At 45.0% G+C, this 19,820-nt stretch overlaps 1 protein-coding gene across 1 annotated transcript in view; it reads right to left on the bottom strand.

The window, feature by feature from the left end:
• RIN3 (Ras and Rab interactor 3) overlaps positions 1-19,820 on the bottom strand; it is a 102,966-nt gene that overhangs the window by 6,561 nt on the left and 76,585 nt on the right. The window contains exons 7-9 of the mRNA XM_026651482.1: positions 17,403-17,711; positions 4,503-4,634; positions 1,030-1,193 (exon numbers count right to left, since the gene is read on the bottom strand). Coding sequence (XP_026507267.1) covers positions 1,030-1,193; positions 4,503-4,634; positions 17,403-17,711 — 605 coding nt within the window. The remainder of the gene's footprint in view (positions 1-1,029; positions 1,194-4,502; positions 4,635-17,402; positions 17,712-19,820) is intronic.

Raw genomic sequence — 19,820 nt, 5'->3', positions numbered from 1 at the left:
GGGTGCTAGTTCTGAGCTGAGGCTGTTCTGAACTGTTCACCACAGAAAACACCCTTGGTGGGGTTTGAAGGACTGACTCCTACCAGAGCCCTTGTTTGCATTGGGGAGGATGGTGATCTCTGGTAAGCTTATTAGCATGTGTGTAGGTTCTTTGATGGGTTTTAATATGTTTTCTCTGTAGTACTTTCACCTTCAGAGTAAAGGTGCTTGCTTAGAAAGATCTGCGTGGTAACCTGTGACTGCTGGCAATTACAGCTGTTCACAGCCTTTGAAGAGAAAGCAAAGCTGACCTGTCTAGGATGCCTGGCTTGCTGGGAATATCATACAGTATAGGCAGGAAACTGTGCAACCTGGAAAAACACTGGTCAGGAGGGACAGAAACGTGGGTCTACGCACTGGAGAAATGACATCTGAGGAGTTGGGAGCCCAGACTGGCTGCCCTTGAGGAGCCATGGAGGGCAGGGACGGATTTACACCTTACACACCCTTAGGCACAGCATCTTCAGCGCTCCCCATCTGCCTACAGCTGACTTTCATGTTGCACACAGTCTTAGAGAGGTAAGGCGCCCCTAGAATGCCAGTGCTGATAGGTACATGCCTACTGTGCCTAACTGGAAATCTGGCCCTGATGGAGGGGGGATACAGATGCAGTTGCCCCAAACTGTGACAGCTGATATCGCTCTCTCTTAGTTCTTTATTTTCATTTCTTTCTGCTCCTCCTCTTCTTCCCCCTGCTCACACCTCCCACTTCTCATAGCTCCCTTTGTAGCTTTCTTCCATTCTGCACTTCCTTACTTCTTCCATGGTGCTCAGCACAGAATGTAAGCTCTTGGGGATAGAAACTTTGACTTCCTCTGTCCACAGTGCAGTGCCTAGCAAGCAGATGGCGTGCACTGAGTAATAGTATTACTAATCGCGGGGAATAATTGCTGCCCTGTGTGAAACCTGGTTTCCAGTTGGAATTTTCATCTGCTTCTCACACTATGAAAGCTGCACTCTCCACCACCCCCTTCTCCCAGAGCTGCTGACCTGCACAGACGAGCGGGATGCCCGGGCCTTGTTGAGCGTTCTCCGCCTCTCCCAGCGGTGAATGGAATCCTGCACTTCCATGCTCAGCTGCCGAGTTACTGTTATCTTATCATAGTTCTTGATATGCTCCAGGGCTCCATAGGTGGTAGTTAAGTAATAGGAACCTACAAAAAGACAAGAAGGTCCCAAAACATCATCACACCTGAATCTACCATGACGTTGTCCTTCCCTCCTCCCTGCTTCTATGTTCATTCACCAGTTGTGAATTGTTTAAATCTGAGACTGTGAGCTCTGTGGGGCACGGATTGTCTTTACATTGGTTGTACAGCGGGGACCTGACCTTTGTTTGGCATGCATAGGTGTGACTGCTCTAGAACTAATAAATAATGATCACATGGCTCTTCATTCCATGCTGGTTGATGTAGCTGCAGATGCAACACATGCTACCTAACCTGCTTGTGTCACTTCCCTCACTCACAGCTGGGAAGGAGCAGTGACTGCAGGCTGGCACGCTGTGGGTTTTAATTGATATTTTAAAGTTAAACATAGAATTCATGTAAATTAATACAGCATCCTCTTTCATGGAGAAACCCAAATCACCAACCTTCCCTTAGATTGTAAACTCTTTGGGGCAGGGACTGTCCTTTCATTCAGCATTTGTACAGCGCCTAGCACTATGGGGGTCCTCGTCCATGATTGGGGCTCCTAGGTGCCATGGTAATACAACTAATAATAATGTACCTGCATACAACTGCGCAGGAATAAGTACCTAGAGTGGAATGAATCATTTATATTTTGGTTCCGTGGCCCAAATGAAAAACCAAAAAGTATTTCATTTTGGGTCAAACAGAACATTTTTCAACCTGAAACAAAATCATTTTTTTTTTCATTTAATCTAGGGTTGGGTTTTTTTAACCTTTTTTAATAAAGCTAGCAAAATGTTGAAATGAAACCTTGTTTCAAAATGAAAACATTAAATATTTTGTTTAAAAATGTTGGAATAAAACATTTTGACTTTTTGAAAAAAAAAAATCTCTTTTCCAACTGCGACTATTCACCAAATTCAACCCAAATTTGCAACTAGTTTTAGTTGACCCCAAACTGCATTTTTCAGTGAATGTACTATTGGTTCAAAAAATTTCACCCAGTCTATTAGTAACTAACTAACTAAGAGAGGGAAAGGGTATAATATCTACCTATCCATTGACAATGAGCATATTGCAACCAATCCTGTCTACTGTGGAACTTCCTGAAGATCCTAGTGCTTGGAGCACTGGCAGTGCTGGTCTCCAAGCGTATAGTACGCCCAGTGCACTACCAGACAAATTTCTAAAGGGTGGTGAGCCACAGCACCTGCAGCAGGGGCGGGTACAGCATTACTGGTAGGTGCTAGGGAGGCAGAAATCTCTAATGAAAGAGCAAGGACTAGAACCTAGACATTCTAATGTCTGGTTCTGAGCATTCACCACAAGGGGGTAATCGTAACGCTCAGTCATCTAGTTTACCACTGAAATCAAACCAATTGTTTCCAGATTTGCCCAGTGTATCATTGTACAGCAGAGACAGGCTCAGGAAGCAATTTTCATATACGGACCAGGATCCTGTTTAGACTAAGGTAAAAGGTTGGGATTTGAGACCAGGTCAAACTGGTGTTCACTTTCTGATTTGAACTGGATGGAGCTGAAGTTTCACGAGCTGTTCTTGAGAGATCCATGCTAGAATCAAAATTGTAGGGGCAGGTTCGGGTCCAGGGATTTGAACCCAAATTCAAAGGGATTTGGATTTGAGGTCCTGAGTCTAACACAGGGGTGGCCAACCTGAGCCTGAGAAGGAACCAGAATTTACCAATGAACATTGCCAAAGAGCCACAGTAACATGTCAGCAGCCCCCCATCCACTACCCCCTCCAGCTCCCAGCATCTCCCACCCACCGGCAGTCCCACCAATCGCACCTCCCCCTCCCCCCCACGCCTCCTGCCCGCCGCAATCAGCTGTTTCGCAGTGCGCAGGAGGCTCTGGTGGGGAGGGGGGAGGAGTGAGGGTATGGCAGGCATGGGGGAAGGGAGAGGGGTGGAGTGGTGGCAGGACCTGGGGCAGAGCAGGGGGTTGAGCAGTGAGCACCCCCCCGGCACATTGGAAAGTTAGCATCTGTAGCTCCAGCCTCGGAGTCAGCGCCTATGCAAGGAGCCGCATGCACCTCCGGAGCCACAGGTTGGCAACCCCTGGTCTAACCCATTTCTAACTGGTATCTTTCACAGTTCTTGCTGGCTTCCAGGTTTGTCTCCTCATTCTTTATGAAAACAAATGAAAATACTAAAAGGCTGCAGATGACCAAAATGGCCACTAGATGGCAATTCTGCAACATACATATCCTCCCCCTTCTGTGTGCTCTGTGGGCTCTCTCTAGTGCTTCCTCTGATTGTTAATGAAACTCACAGTAATTCTCATGGCTGGCCAGACAAATGATGTTTAGAAAACACTTTACTTAAAACAATATTTTCAGAAACACACCAGTCTCCTAGCACAGGAGGCAAAGTAATTTAATTTTCCCTGTTCAGAGAGATCTCCCCACTGCAGTAAATGTTACTCCACCCCCTTGGGACATCACTGGGTATTTATCACTCAGATAACATTGCCAAAGGGGTCAGCTGGGTTACACAAACATCCTGGGGGTTGACAATTAGGCATGATCAAAGACATACCAACCAATTAAAGCAAAGGGATCTTTTCTCATTAGAATAATTAAAAGCATTAGCAGAATGTATTACCAAAGTTTATTTTTAAATAGAGACAGTTAAGTTTCTAACACCTGGGCCAAGGTCTTCAAAACGTCTCTGCCTCTTAGGGTATGTCTACACTACGGGATTAATCCGAATTTAGATAATTCGAATTTGGGAAACAGGTTGTATAAATTCGATTGTGCGCGGCCACACTAAGCACATTAATTCGGTTTTTAACCACATTAATTCGGTGGTGTGCGGCCACACTAACCCTAATTCGAATTAACAAAATCGATTTTGGCGCTACTCCGCTCGTCGAGGTGGAGTACAGAAATCGATTTTAAGTGCCCTTTAATTCGAATTAACTGGCTCTGTAGTGTGGACGGGTGAAGGGTTAATTCGGATTAACGCAGCTAAATCCGAATTAAAGTCGTAGTGTAGACCAGGCCTTATGTCTGTATTTAGGTAGCTAAATTAGTGGTTTGATTTTCAGTAAGGCTGAGCACCTGCAGCTCTAACTGAGGTCAGTGGGAGCTTCTGGGTGCTCAGCATTTTTGAAAATCTGCTGATATATTTAGAAACCTAACTTTGGGTCACACCGTTTTGAGGCATATGGGGGAAGCTTACACTACAGCTGCCTGACCCTAGCTAGAGCTCTTTATCTATTTCACAAACCCTACATGCATCCTGCAGAGAAGTACATCATCATTTCAAAAGGGAACACGTTTCCCCATGAGAGAAGGCTCTTTCTCACCCTCGCCCAGCTGCAGAGCAGGGTCCATGAGCTCCATCATATACTCCACATTCAGAAGCACCTCAGTCAGGTTGCTGCGGGCCAAGACGTACATGAGCACCGGGAGGAAATCATCTGCACCATAAGGCTTCCCTGCAACCAAGAGGAACACACCCAGGTATCAACAGGTTATCCAGAAAGGCGATGGTTCTGATACAGAAGTGCCAACTCCCCATTAAATGGCTCCTACGTGAACAATTTCCTTTGGGTTACATCAGCTAAAGGGTTCATAGCTCAAAAATGCCAATGAAAGAACACTGAAAAATTTAAAATTAAATAACAGTCAAACAAGCAAAAACACCCCCCAACACTAAACTTCAAGCACAAAATATCAGGTTGAAGACACAAAGAAGAACAAAGATTCTTTACCAACTAAAATCAAAATGTGTTAGTCATGTCTTGGCTTCATTGGTTTGGGATTGGCCACATATGTCTCACTCCTTAACAGGGCCGGCTCTAGGCACCAGCAAAACAAGCTGGTGCTTGGGGCGGCACATTTCTAGGGGCAGCATTCTGGCGCCGGCCATGCTGCCCCTAAAAATGTGCCCCGGCCGCCCTAGCTCACCTCCGCTGCTGCCGCTCGTGCGCCACAGCGCGCGAAACAGCTGATTCGCGCGCCGCTGCTCCCCCTCCCTCCCAGGTTTGAGAGCCTGGGCGGCAAGGTTTGAGAGCCTGGGAGGGAGGGGGAGACCCCGAGTGGCCACGGCGCCCGCGCTGCTTCTCCCCCTCCCTCCCTCTTAGGCTTGAGAGCCTGGGGGGAGGAGGCAGGGCTGGGGATTTGGGGAAGGGGCGGAGTTGAGGTGGGGCCGGGGGTGGGGTAAGAAAAAACGGGGGGAGGGGGCAAAATTGTTTTTGCTTGGGGCGGCAAAAATCCTAGAGCCGGCCCTGCTCCTTAACCATTTGTCCGGACTCAAAAAAAAAAAAAAAAAAATCTATCCCTGATGTAGCTTTGGTAAGTTACACCAAGGCTGATTTTGGCCCACATTCTAGATATCCTTCCATGTAGGGAATAAATTCCTATTCCTCAACTGTTCCCACTGACTTGTTTCAAGTCTTTGCCATGAGTCAGCCTTCCTTATTTGTCATATATAGTTGACATAAGTTCTCCTTTGGCAGAGGAAGTTCTTCTGCTGGAGTTTTAAACAAATACAAGCCTAGTTCTCCATAAAAAATGTGACTTTAAAATAAACCAGAAAATGTATCTAATGAGCAGACAGTCAGATGAGTTAAAACAGAGTGCCTGAGGCTGTAACTGTTATATTCACTTCTGAAGCCGTAAGTTAGACTAGTTTGTACAGAGCCAGCACATATGATAGAAGGAATCTGCGGCTCTATTCAGTGAAAGTAGAATTAACACTTTCTGTTGTTTAAATGTGCAGTCAGTTAAATGATGTTGCAGGTCCTTAGCCAAACCATAAAAGGGCTTCATTGTTCAATTAGTGTCTGGCTGGATGTTTTATTCATACTGCTACTAAGGCTTATGTTTCTATGAAAGCTTGAGTTGGTTGGCAACACAGGGCCAAATTCATCACTGCCATAAATATTAATCTAATATGAATGTATTAATATTACTGCTATTAAAGTATTGTGCAGCTGGGAAAATTACTCAATGGAGACATTGAGGACTGGAAAAACCTCAAGGAGAAGGGCCTGGATTCTGATCTCACATACACCAGAATCAATTAGGAGTAATGCTATCAATGAAGTCACACTGTTGTAAAACCAATGTGAGGGAGCATACAATCAAGCCTCAAGGAACCTGCTGAGCTTCATTTTTTCTGCCCCTTCAAATGTTTTATTTAAGTTCTGAAGTAGCTGGTGGACAGAGCTAGACCAGCATGCCTGGAAACTCAAATTTTCTAGGGAGCCCTAGAAAGATACACTACTGCTGCAAGAGTGCAGCCTTCAACCTGTTGCCCCACATCTCAGCTGGAAGGACCACCCTTAGGAGGGAGAGGGTAAGTCAGTCTTTATGACTCTTCTGTGTCCTCTTCGCTGAGACGCCCAACATGGATATCTGTTTGTGATATGAACATTTGTCCACTAGGACCTGCACTCAGACCACCAACTTCTTTCAAAAAGCTCACCAATTGGCTCCCTGGTGGTGTTAACCAGCCATCCTGGGCTAGACTCAAATCAGGGACATGGAAGTGAATAGTTCTATGTACACTCCTCTGAGCCAGCTAGAGCTGACAGGGGATGATACTCTTCCAGGACTCTTACAGAATCTCCCCATTTCTGTTTTGTTGACTAAGCTGTTGACTATATTTACAACCGGGCTTTGAGTCAATTATTTTTCATTCCTATCCGATCTCATTTCCATAAGCTGATTTAGCAGCTTTGCTCACCAGTCCTTATTATAAACCTCTCTCAATTTTAAGATGTGATAGAAATATTATTTGAGAAAGACTTCTGCAGTTCCAGCTGTTTGCATGACTTAATTATTGGAATCTGACATCCACTTTTTTTTTTGTTATTAATGAGCTCAAACTAGGGAGGTTTGTGGCATACGCTCACAATTTGCACATAATAGTTGACTTAATTTCAGTCTACCTCTAGGAATACAGGTCCCGATGGCTGAGCCTCCACAACTGCAGATGAAATCAGTGGGAGTTGTAAGCACTTGCTGTGAAGAAACATTGTCTAGGGGCTATGGCATTAGCCTTGGACTTAGAAAACCTGGGTTCAAGTCCTTGTTTTGCCACAAAGTTCTTGTTGGATCCTGGGCAAGTTACTCAGTCTCTCGGTGCCTCAGTATCCCCACTAGGGATAATAGTACTTCCCTACCTTGCAGAGGTGCTGTGAGGGGCTTAGATACTACAGTAACAGGGGGCATATAAGTACTTAAGAAAACGCCATTGAAAATTGGGCTCATGATTTTTTCCCCATCATATTACTGACTTACTACTTGATCCGGAAATTTCTCGGCACCTCGTGTGACGTGCTGAGCATCCTCATCTCCCAGCAAAGTCAATATTGCTTAGCACCTTGCAGGATCAGGCTCTTCTTGCACCAGGACAGACCAAAAAGATAAACTCCAATTCCGGTGAAACCCAGTGCATCTCCACTGATTTAAATGGAGCCACAGCAGCTTGTGGCAGTGCTGATTTGGCCCTCCCTCTAAAATGGGCTGATCTCAACCCTTGAGACGTTTGAAGGAGGACAGATCCAGATGTGTCGGAGCTCAGGCCCATCTCTACTCAACATGGGTGGGGTTTAGATCAAAGGATCAGGTCAGTTCTTTTTTACTGTAACTGGCTCGTCCAGCCTTATTGAAAACATCCATGTTTAGTTCGTATCTTTCACAGAAAAGCTCATTAACAACTTGCAGAATTACATCCTGCTGTCACCCCTCCCCCCTGTCCCAACTGCTGTCTCAAGTTCAAGGTGGAATCGTCCCACTCCAAATCAGACTTGTTTGCTTTTTTTCAATGACAGGAAACATTTGTTTCATAAACATTCATAAGAGGCTTAAAATAAGCCTTCTCCTCTGCCACAAACTCATCCTATTACACTCAAGGCAAAGTATTTGCAATATCAGCAGCCGGCTGCGCTGCAGCGCTTGAATGGAATTGGTATTAATTAAATGCATGGTTTAATGTGATTGGAATTCTGTCCGAGTTTCCATAAATAAATTAGGGCTCTGCTCTAACACATTCATGTATATGCTTCTTCAGTGGATCTTCTGTCCAGTAGGGCTGATCATCATCATAAGTAGGCTTGGAAGGATTCAATGTCGGTAAACTTTAATTTCATCGTACACACACACAAAGTGATGAAAAAAATATTTCCATCAATAATAACTGTGATCTACAGCTAGGAAAAGTAAGGAAAATGCTCCTTATGAACTTCTTAGAGTTTGATTTAAGGATATTTACTTTGTATATTTTGACATGTGATGTTGACAATTTGTGTTTTAATGGTTATAAACTTTAACGTTTTGAATTTCAACATCTTCTGTCAAGAAACAATTATTGTTTGACCTCCACATAATTTCATGCGACTGAAAAACTAAATAGATAAAAATTAAAAAATGCTTAAAAATAAACAATCGATATTATCCATCAGAAGATAAAAATCAAATTCTGCCAAGCCTAATCATAATATAGTAATAATACTTTGCACTTATATTGCATCAGCCAGCCAGCCAATGCTTTCAAGGCATTTTGAAAACACTCACGAATGAAGTCTCACAACATTCTCCTAGGAATGAGGTGGAGGGGGGAGTCCCCAGGGCTGGGCTGGAGGGGTTGGCGAGTGAGTTCACCTCACTCTGACCCTGCAGCAGTAGCTCCTGCCCCATAGGGCTAGACCCGGCTTCCTGCTCTGGGTGTTGCAAGCCCCCTACCGGACTGGGATTACGGTTGCAGTGCCAGGGGGATTGATGCCCCCTGGGCGGGGCAAGGAGGAGAAGGAGGAAGAGGACACTGGCCATCACCCCCTATGAATGTGGACCCTGAGTGGGTTGCAAAAAAAGACACAATGGAGTTGGTGGGTCCCCTTACTAAACTGTTTGGGGACCACTGCCTTAATTTACAGGTCAGAGGCATTGGGAACTGGGATTGTTTAGTCTGCAGAAGAGAAGAATGAGGGGGGATTTGATAGCTGCTTTCAACTACCTGAAAGGGGGTTCCAAAGAGGATGGATCTAGACTGTTCTCAGTGGTAGCAGATGACAGAACAAGGAGTAATGGTCTCAAGTTGCAGTGGGGGAGGTTTAGGTTGGATATTAGGAAAAACGTTTTCACTAGGAGGGTGGTGAAGCACTGGAATGGGTTACCTAGGGAGGTGGTGGAATCTCCTTCCTTAGAGTTTTTTAAGGTCAGGCTTGACAAAGCCCTGGCTGGGATGATTTAGTTGGGAATTGGTCCTGCTTTGAGCAGGGGGTTGGACTAGATGACCTTCTGGGGTCCCTTCCAACCCTGATATTCTATGATTCTATGATCAATTCATATTGGCACTTTTAACCCAAAACAGCAATTGTACCATATGAGATAAAGGATACTCTCCAATCCACCAGCTCTCATTAACAATAGCCCTCATACAACATCTTCTGCCAGGCCTCTGTCCGCTACAAGGCAAAACCTATACATGGCATTATTCTCTCCCTGGTAAGCAACATGTGATAGTGAGCAACGTACAGGAGCATCTTGGATTCACTGTAAATAGATTCTAGAATCGCTTCAGCATAAACTGTTTATGCTGATGCCTCAAGTGCTTAAATCCTCTTTCAAATACACAAACAGTAGCTCAGCTATGCTACTCACGTTTATGCCTTGCTCAGTGATACCTGCCATTATCAACTGCAGAACCCTACGTAAAAAGTGAATGGACAGGATGCAATTAATGTTCATCGGGTTGGTTGGTTTTACAGGGGACAAAAACAGGGAGAGGAAAGGTTTCTAATACAATATGACCTTACTACACTCTTGTTCTGTTCAAGCTAAAAGTGCAGTATGTGTGAGTCATACTAAGCACAGAATCCTACAAATGAGGACTATTAAGTTCACCTAGTCCATCCCCCAAGCCAGTGCAGACTTGTTCCTTGAAGTATATGATCCAGTGCTTGTTCAGTCCAATTTTAGGTGACTCAAATGAGGAAGTGTCCACCACTTCCCCTCGGAGATTAATCCAGATGTGAATAGACCTAACTGTTAGAAAATTGTTCCTTTATTCCTTGGACCACCCTAAATGATTGCTCTCCCCAGCGTTGGCATTTCCATCTTTCATATACTTGCAGACTTAGTAGTCATCATCTGATTAATCTATACCACCTTATTTCTTTCAATATTTCTCTTTATACCAATCCCTGTAGCTCCTTAATCGTTGTTCTTCCTTCATTTCCCTCCTACGTACCAACAACTTTCAGGCACCAAAGTGCCTAGAACTGATCACAGTGCTCTAGTTGTGGTCTTACTAGTTCCTTATGGCGAAGGACTGTCATCTCTTTGCTCCATAGCACATTGCATGTTTCTGTCTCACTATCAACCCAGATCTGTATTGCATTTCATAGTCCTTATGAAAAGGATTTGAGGCATTGAAGGCCTGATTTTGATCTTACAGCAAATCAGGCCCTTCATGTTTTGTTAGGGGAAAGGATCTGTGCTAGAAGAATGACACAGGGTAAAACAGAATGGGGAAGTTGCAAGCTTCTTCCAAGAACACAGGGCACATGTGATATGAGTGTTATCCTGCTCTCATTATGTGCTGTGACAGACCCAGACCAGTGGGGTACAGGAGTCTGGTAGAGGGCAAATATACTGGTCACTGGATGACCAGTAGTAGTTTTCTGTTCCCTGAGTGACCAGAGCAGGGGCTGTACTAGAGTAATCAGGAACCTGCTAGAACCAGTTAAGGCAGGCAGGCTAATTAGGACACCTGGAGCCAATTAAGAAGAAGCTGCTAGAATCAATTAAGGCAGGCTAATCAGGGCACCTGGGTTTTAAAAAGGAACTCACTTCAGTTTGTGGTGTGAGTGTGAGGAGCTAGGAGCAAGAGGTGCAAGGAGCTGAGAGTGAGAGGGAGAGGGTGTGCTGCTGGAGGATTGAGGAGCACAAGCGTTATCAGACACCAGGAGGAAGGTCCTGTGGTGAGAATAAGGAAGGTGTTTGGAGGAGGCCATGGGGAAGTAGCCCATTGGGTTGTAGCTGTCATGCAGCTGTTACAAGAGGCACTATAGACAGCTGCAGTCCACAGGGCCCTGGGCTGGAACCCGGAGTAGAGGGCGGGACCGGGTTCCCCCCAAACCTCCCAATTGACCTGGACTGTGGGTTCTTCCAGAGGGGAAGGTCTCTGGGCTGTTCCCCAACCCACATGGTGAATCTCTGAGGCAAGAAAATCCGCCAATAAGCGCAGGACCCACCAAGATAGAGGAGGAACTTTGTCACAGTGCCCATTATGTGCCTTGAAGGAGGCAGCCGGTGGTGTGTCTGCAAATGCTAGAGCAGACTTAACCAATTTGTAGAGTCCCTCATCAGGGGCTGGAATTGCTGTTTACATCCTACATCCAACTACAGCCACAACTAGAACTGGTATCCACGTGGTGCACTGACAGCAGCTCTGCTAAGGAGATCTGAGCTCCAGGCTACTCTTTGCAGCTCTTACAGCTTGTTGTGCCTTCCGGGATGAAGCTGACTTCCCCATCCTGCTTCAATTCCTTACACTGTGAGAGCTGGTGCTGCAGTTAACATGAAGGACTCTCTTCCCAGCCACCATGGACTCACCCAGTGTGAGTTATATTTTACATTATCCATTAGACTGTGGCACTGTTTGATTTGCTATTTTTAAAGTATAACTATGCGAAGTATGTGCCCGATACACAGCCTCAGCATTGCAAGAAGAGCAGGATTGCAATAGAGGCCAAAATCTGCTTTTCTGAGCCTTTTCCTGCACATTATTGTTACTTACATGATTGTTATTTTTGGATCGTAAGCTCTCCGAGGCAAGGTCCATCACCTACTAAATGTTTGTATGGCTGGTTGAGATTCCCAGGTGCTGCCACATTGAAATGTAATATTCATATTGCAGTAAAACCCAGAGGCCTCAATCGGGACTACCACCCTGCTGCACTGGGCACTGTATAAACATATATGAAGACATGGGGCTACCCATGGTTCCTACCCTGTAAAGCTTGCAGTCTAATCTGACCAGTGAGATGTGAAGGCGGGGGGAGGCAGAGGAATACAGTGATATATACACATATATAGATGTGCAATTTGTAAAAAAAATTGATATAAATAGACCTAGCCATAATTAATTGGCTGATTTCTCACCAGCATGGTAGCAGAGGTGCATCTTGAGTAGGAATTTGGAGGAGGAGAGGGTAGTAGCCTGATGGATCAGTTCTGTGCATGAAGGTCAGAGTAAAAGGTGCAGAGATGCTTGTTCAGGAAGCTGACAAATGGGCAGAGAAGGCATGTGGGTGGAGTGGAGGAGGTGGGGAGGACATGATGAGACACAAGAGCAGATAAGTAAGGAGGGGCAGAATTGTGGAGGGCCTGGTAAATCAGAACAAAAAGCTTGACCTTGATGCGGTAAAACTAGGGGAGCCAATGGAGAGATTCAAGGAAGAGGGTGTGTGACGGGGTGTGTGTACCCCACATAGGTTCAGAATGGGCCTAAGAGGCCAATTGACATACAGAGCTGTGCCCGGAGAGTGGGACAGGCTTAACGGAGGATGAGGCCCAGCTGAGGAGGTGCTGGGAGAGGACTATAAACCGAAGAAGTTGAGAGCAAAAGGAGGCTGCAGATAGTGTGCAAGAAGCTCTGCAGTTACTCTCTGGGACTAGAGCAGGGCAGGATAGATAAAAATCAAGAGTATTTTTGAAATACTGGAGAGGGAAGAGACTGGGAGGATCATGGAAGAAGCCAAAGGGGACAGTTGGTCCTGGGATCCTCTCCTGAATAGAAAAGTGTGGCAGGAGGCTAGGTGGGAGACAGCAGAGTGGAGCAGGCTCTGGTGGGAAGGCCTGACAAAACAGCAGGAACTGAATTTACAGGTAGAGAGCCCTGGAAGGCATCCGGTGGAGGCATGAAAGGTCAAGCCAAAAAGGGCAGAAGGGGTTTTAAGCCTGTGCTTTTTAGTTTGGGATTTTGTTGAGGGATTCCAGGGAAGGTCCTGGAGTGCACCAGCCATGACAGAAGGGTGACCCTACAGAGGTTGCAGCAGGGGAGAAGGCCTCAGAAAGGCTGGGTAGGAAGAACCAAAGGAAGGCAGCAGCAAGGAGTTGTCATGGCTGGATCGTGGCATCGTGGGCAGAACTGGGTTCCCCTACCAGCCACTGGTATGGTGGCATGAGGCTGGAGGAGGGGACAAGGATGACAGAGAGCCCTGGGAAAAGGGAGTGAAGACCACAGGCCCAGAATTGGGGCTGAAGACATGATACAAGGTCTTGGACACTGATTTGTTGGACTCTTTATTACCCCAGAAGGGTTGGACTTAAATCATGACCTGGCTGGTGAGCCGAGGCATAAGAAGGGGCAGACCACCAGAGGACCAGTGTGGCCATTGGAAAGAGGCACCAGAGGGGAGAGAAGCAGTACACCATGCCAGGCCACAAGAAATTGCTTCAGTGGTGAGTCCTGCCTCTTCACAGGTGGTATGGTGAAAGGAATGGGCAAGGAAGATGGATCTTGACTTAGCTATTCCTTGTACTGGTCTGAAAATAGTGGATCAGAGCCATTGCTCCATTTTTCACCAGATGAGGATCTATTCCAATTTTCACCAGATGAGGATCTATCCCATTGTGTTTAAATTCTAAACATAGCAAGTAGGGCTTTGGGGAATTTAACTGCAGCAAACTTACTGTGCATTTTTATTGTGTATGTTCAAGTTAAACTTTTGACATCAGGTTAAAGCTCTCTAACAAGTCTGCATATATGTGGGCTGAGCAACATTTTCTGCCAGGACACATCCCCCTACTTCCACCTCACACATTTGTCTTCCTTGCTTCAGCAGCGAGAAAGCTGGAGACTCTACATTTCTGCTCTGATTTTCTGTTGATTTTTATAAACAAATAAGGAATGGGGATTCACAGTTTTTAGAATTACTGCCGTGAATGTTGAAAGGGTCATGAAACTTCTAAGTCAGCCTGGGCTGACCTACGTATACACTGAAATCTCATCTTAAGAAACTGTGAATTCAGCATGGTTAAAACTGAGCCTCCTACCTTGGGCTTACACATTCCTCTCTTACCATGCATATAGGGGTTCTATCCTGGTTTTGATTACAGCTCTGTGAAATTATCACAATCCAGCTGGAAAAAAAAAAAAACACACGAAAGTGCCCTGGCCTGGGGTTTTGATAGAGGTGAACCTCAGCTATTGGATTTGGTTCCGAACTTTCCCAGACTTCACAGGTGTGAAGATTCAGAGTTCTGGTTTGAATTCCCCACTGCAAAGTATGGAGAGATATAATGTGTTCCTCTCTGGGCTCATCTCTAGTTTTAATGCAAACTTGAAACCCATCAAAACCCTCTTAATGAACTTGGGCTAATGTATGTGTGTGGATCAAAATCTTAAATCGGCAGTTTTGCAGGGTTATGACACAATCAGGTGGACATTGGTACAATTGTGTTTTATCTTGAAATATTAGGTAGATTCTCAGACCTGACTTGTCCCTGAATTAGCACAAAGGAAACGCAGCCAGCTGGGGAAGTCACACCAGATAGTGTGATTAGTTACTGTTATTCTACAGTTACCATTCTTGTCACAGCTAGACTTCTGTCTTTTTGGCACAGGGAAAGGTTGGATTCGGACTCCATCTGCTCTGCAATTGGAAGAGATGGGAACTTACTGATTCAGTGATGAGCAAAAGGAGCTTAATGAAGTACAGATAATTATACAGGAAGCTGAGCACAGAGTGTACTCTTCCTATGTCAAGAATACTGCCTGGCCTTGAAGCTGGCCCAAAGAACGAGAGGGATTGGGTTCCTAGTCTCTGGGTGACTAGGAGGGATAAAGAGAATTCCCAGCACAGTGAAATCTGGTTCTGAACAGCCTAACGCACTTAGTTAAATTTATGACTAGAGCTGTTTGGGAATTTTCCACTGGAATGCTTTTTTGACAGAAAATGCAGTTTCTGCAAATTTTTTGCCAAAAAATGTTGAATTGCTGTTAGGAAAATCAAAACGAAATATTTTGTCAGGTTGGTTTCACCTGAATTGGAATACTTTGTTTTGTTGAGCTAACTCCAAAATGCTTAGATTAGAACCAGTCCAAACATTAAACTTCCTTTCCCAATCAGCTCATTGCCTTATGGAAGTTGTAGTTTAGACCCCAACTCTCTTCTATGGACTAGACTCCCTGGAGGATTATATCTGTTATAATGCAATGTGGATTTCCCTCTGACCTCCTGTATGGCACATTATGGGAGCTACATGAATCTGGGTGCATCATGGGAGATGTATTCCAGCCAGGGACCTAGCCCCTGGGGAGAATGGGGCCATCAGTCTTCGAAACTACAGCTCCCAGGAGGCAATGAGCTGAACTGGGAAATATAGCGTAAATGTTTTGTAGAACTGATTTGAAAGTCCAGTTCAACAAACCAAAATGAAACACTTCAATTTCAGGAATGTCAAAATGTTGTATTTTGTTTTGATTAAAAAAATCTTAAAACAAAACCTTTCAACATTTTCAAATCAAATATTTTCAAAATTTCCATTCTATGACAAATTTTGAATTTTTAACCTTTGAGGCAAAAACAAATGTTGAAATATCAGAATGGCCTGTGGGACAGAAATTCTGAATTTCGCATAGCTCTAGTTATATCTGAGAAGCAATGCACAAGAATTGCATGGAGATTATACCAGGTATGTGGCACTTAGGGTTAACACTTTGGCCAGTCAATTCAAAATGTGTTTTTAAGACTAAAATGATGATGAATTGTCTTAATGTACAGTGCTGTGTACACCACCACAGTGTGTCCGAACATATTTTATTACATTTAAAGTCTGTCTTGATAGGACAGATACACTAGAGAAGTGCAATAATGGCTTTCTAAGCCTACTGAAGCAATCATGAAATAGTAACAAACAATATGAACACTTTGCACCTACACAATGTCCTGGGGGCACCCCCTGCACATTTCAGCCAAGGTTTTGGAAAGACAAAACCCAAGAGACTTTCCCCAAGGAACCCTTCTCAGGTTTCACACTTAGTCCAGTGCACTGTGGGACAGGACTTTGGGAGTTTAGGGAGAGCTATGTGAATACTTGTGACAATTTAGGAAATCTGTCTGGACAACTTAAGAATTCTGGTGGTTGTTATGAAATTATTATGCAGTTGTTACTATGAAAAGTGATGTATCATGAATGTCTCTGTGTATCCACCATTGCTGACAAACCTTTCAACATGTACCTCCCAAACGAGGGACAATGGTGGGCTGCTAGTATGCAACAACTAGCTCTTTGGGACAATGGGTTTGCTTTTGCTGGGAGAAAATACTTCCTCCTCTTGTCTGAAAGGTGTGGGGAAGTGGAAAGAGTAACTTTCCCACGCAGGACAAAGAGACAGAGGTGACCAAATAGGAGGTTATAAAAGGACTCATGGAAGGGAAGTCTCACAGGAAACCACACAGGAAGTTTGGAAAGGAGAGAGGACGGGAACAGATCAACCAAGGTCAGAGTAGGCAAACTGGGGGAGAAGGTACCATGTTTCAGAACCCAAGTCAGGCACTGCAACAGAAGATCCCTGAATGGCACTAGAAGACCCTGACCCCAGCCCAAGGAATGGTCTGGAATTATGAGGAAACTGACGCAGGGAAATGTATGCAGGGTTTATTATTTTTTGTACAGATCTCTTTTTATGGGGGAAGTCTGAGGGATCAGCACTACTTCCAGGGACTGGACATTGCACCACATAGAAGATCTGTACTCCAAGAGTGCGCCAAGAAGCCCTAAGACAGTGCCAGTGCCCAAGCTCCATCCAGATTCCAGAGGCTTAAAATACATGGAATCCAAAAGCTGGATCTCCTTACAGCAGACTCCTGAGGGCCAAGAGGAGGCACTTGAATGGACCTGTGAGACTTGTGCAGGACAGACATGATGATCAATGAAGCTTATAGTCATGGACCTCGTTATCAGTGCTTTGATTCAAAGAACATTGACTCACTTGGGGTACATCTTATAACATCTTCTATTTGAGCATCTCAGAGTACTTTGCAAACATTAACTGATTAAGTCTAAGCATACCTCCATGAAGGAGTTATAGTAAACATACTAGCCACCAAGTTCACTATCAAACCAAAATCTTTCCATGTAACTGCAACAAAAGCCTTTTTCCTTGGGTACCATAGCCATGAAAAAAGCAAAGCAGAGGTGGAGTGGACAGGGAGAGCAAATGTTTTAATAGACCTCTATTGTACCTGGGTTTCCCTGAGCCATGGAGTCATAGATGAGTTTGCAGGATTTCAGCAGTGTGCCAATCTTCTTCTCTGGGGAGTAGAACTTGTGCATGGTTGTAAACTTGTGAAGGATTTTTTCCAGCACAACAGTTTCGGGCACGCTGGTGGTGACACCCAGGTCAGTGGTGGTTGTGTTCTGTATGACCAACTGGTTCTCTTTCAGCAGCTGTAAGGATCCATCTTTGTTGTGGATTTCCCGTAAGTAGGAATCGATGGCATCTTTTAAAGGTTTCAGGACACATTTGTACAACGCTGACTCAACAATCACTTCTGCATAGGAAGGGGGAGAGGGGAATAAGAGAACATGGGATCCATGAAAAAAAATTAACTTAGTAGCACAGACGCATCCCTAGACCAACCTAGTGCAGCTCCCATGCAAGAACCTGGGCCATGTCATCAGCAAATTTAATGGGCAGTGTCAGTTACAAGTGGGGTGCATATAAATGCAGTTGGTAAAGTAGTGTCATTTGCATAAGGTTGGCATTCAGTAGGTGTGCCACAGGTAATTTACACACCAAAGGGTCAGACATTGGTGGGGGCGGTGTAACTATACGCACCATAGGCCATGGGCAGGTTTGAACCAGAGCACAATATCAAAACATAGGCTAGGTCTACACTACAGGGGGGGGTCGATCTAAGATACGCAACTTCAGCTATGTGAATAGCGTAGCTGAAGTTGTGTATTTTAGGTCGACTTACCTGGCTGTGAGGACGGCGGCGAGTCGACCGCTGCCGCGCCGCTGTTGACTCCGCTTCCGCCTCTTGCCACGGTGGATTTCCGGAGTCGACGGCAGAGCCATCGGGGATCGATTTTATCACGTCTTCACTAGACGTGATAAGTCGATCCCCAATAGATCGATTGCTACCCGCCGATGCGGCGGGTAGTGAAGACATGCCCATAGACTTCTACCAGTTGAACTAAACGAGTAACTCCATTAACCAGAAGCAGTAGTGTGACACACATTTTACAAGTGCATTACTATCCTGTAACAGGACAGCCAACTAAGGGGAAGTGTAAAGTAAAGCAGAACCCCACTTTCCCACACCGCTCTTGGTTGCTTTTCCTTTAACAACTCTGCTTTTCCAGACCCTTGTGTAGGTTACACTAGCTTACCGATATGTAGTAATTTACACCACATTTTACATCATCTGTGAATATGGCCCATGAAGCCTATTTCCTAACACTTGCTTAACATTCAACAGGAAAAAAAATAAAACCACCCAGACAACAGCAAGCTTGAGAAACTACGGGAAATTGCATTACACCGGTTGCCTACTACAATAATATGGTTCAATGGCACTGCAGAACAGTGCAGCCGCTCAGACAGGGAGCAATGAAAACGTGGCAGTTATGTTTATGGACATGACGTGCAGCTCTTTTAAAGAATCTACTACAGGTTACAAGGGAGACAATTAATCTGTGTGCATGAGTGGCTAGTCTGGAGAAGAATCGGAGTCTGAAAATTTTTCCCATGGAAATCCCCACTGCCCTCAATAGAGCTATCCCTGGCCAAGTTTAACCTGTGAGGAGTCTGCTGACTTTGGGCCAAATCCTCCTCTCGCTGGTCTGAAGGAATAGAGCCCATCATCCAACCACGAGTTGGGGGAGGCATGGAAGAAGGGAGTTCTGTTTCTGCAGCATTGCATTTCCAGCCATAACAAACAGATTCCTCCTCTAAGTGAGCATTAACTTAGGCAGATAACTCTCCATGCTCTGAACCTCTCCCCGTCTCGAAGGATAGGGGTTCCAGGACAGTGACCAGTGGGGACCCTGCAGACAAAGGAACAGAGGAGTTCAGGTGGAGCTCTGAGGCAGGATAGAGGCCCAGAACCTCCACAGGATGGTCCTAGCCTCTGATGGAAGTCAGGCGATGTGTGGGTTATTTAAGATGAAGCCTGTGACTGTTCTGAAGGTGATGGTGCTACATGTAAACCCCACTCACAGTGGAAAGAAGAAAACTCAGGCAGTGAAAACTTGCACCGTTTTCAGCTTCCTCTACAGGAATAACCCACAGTGGAGCCAGCATTTGGAGAATGGGAACTGTAGCCATACACCAGAACTCATGGAGTTCAGGGTTTGTCTTCACTTCTAAAAAAGCTGTGGCTTTTACTGCTGGGTAACTAATGTGTGCAAGCTATCCTGATGTAAAAAACACAGTGAAAACCAGGCACTTTAGTTTTACCACAAGGTATTCTTGCTGAGTTCGACCTATGTCCTTGCCTGGGGTTGACCTCACAAAATTTATCTCATGGTAAAACTAACGTGCCTTGTCTTTAGTGTGTTTTTGAGATAGCTTATATGTGTTAATTACTCTGAGGTTAAAAAAAAAAAAGGGAAAAAAACCTACATCTTTTTTAGCAGTGAAGACAAGCCCTCAG

Source organism: Terrapene carolina, unplaced genomic scaffold (genome assembly GCF_002925995.2).
Source record: "Terrapene carolina triunguis isolate 2854851 unplaced genomic scaffold, T_m_triunguis-2.0 Scaffold96, whole genome shotgun sequence".
Taxonomy (NCBI): Eukaryota; Metazoa; Chordata; order Testudines; family Emydidae; genus Terrapene; species Terrapene triunguis.
Note: the sequence above shows the minus strand (reverse complement) of the source record. Positions and strands in the feature narration are given on the sequence as shown.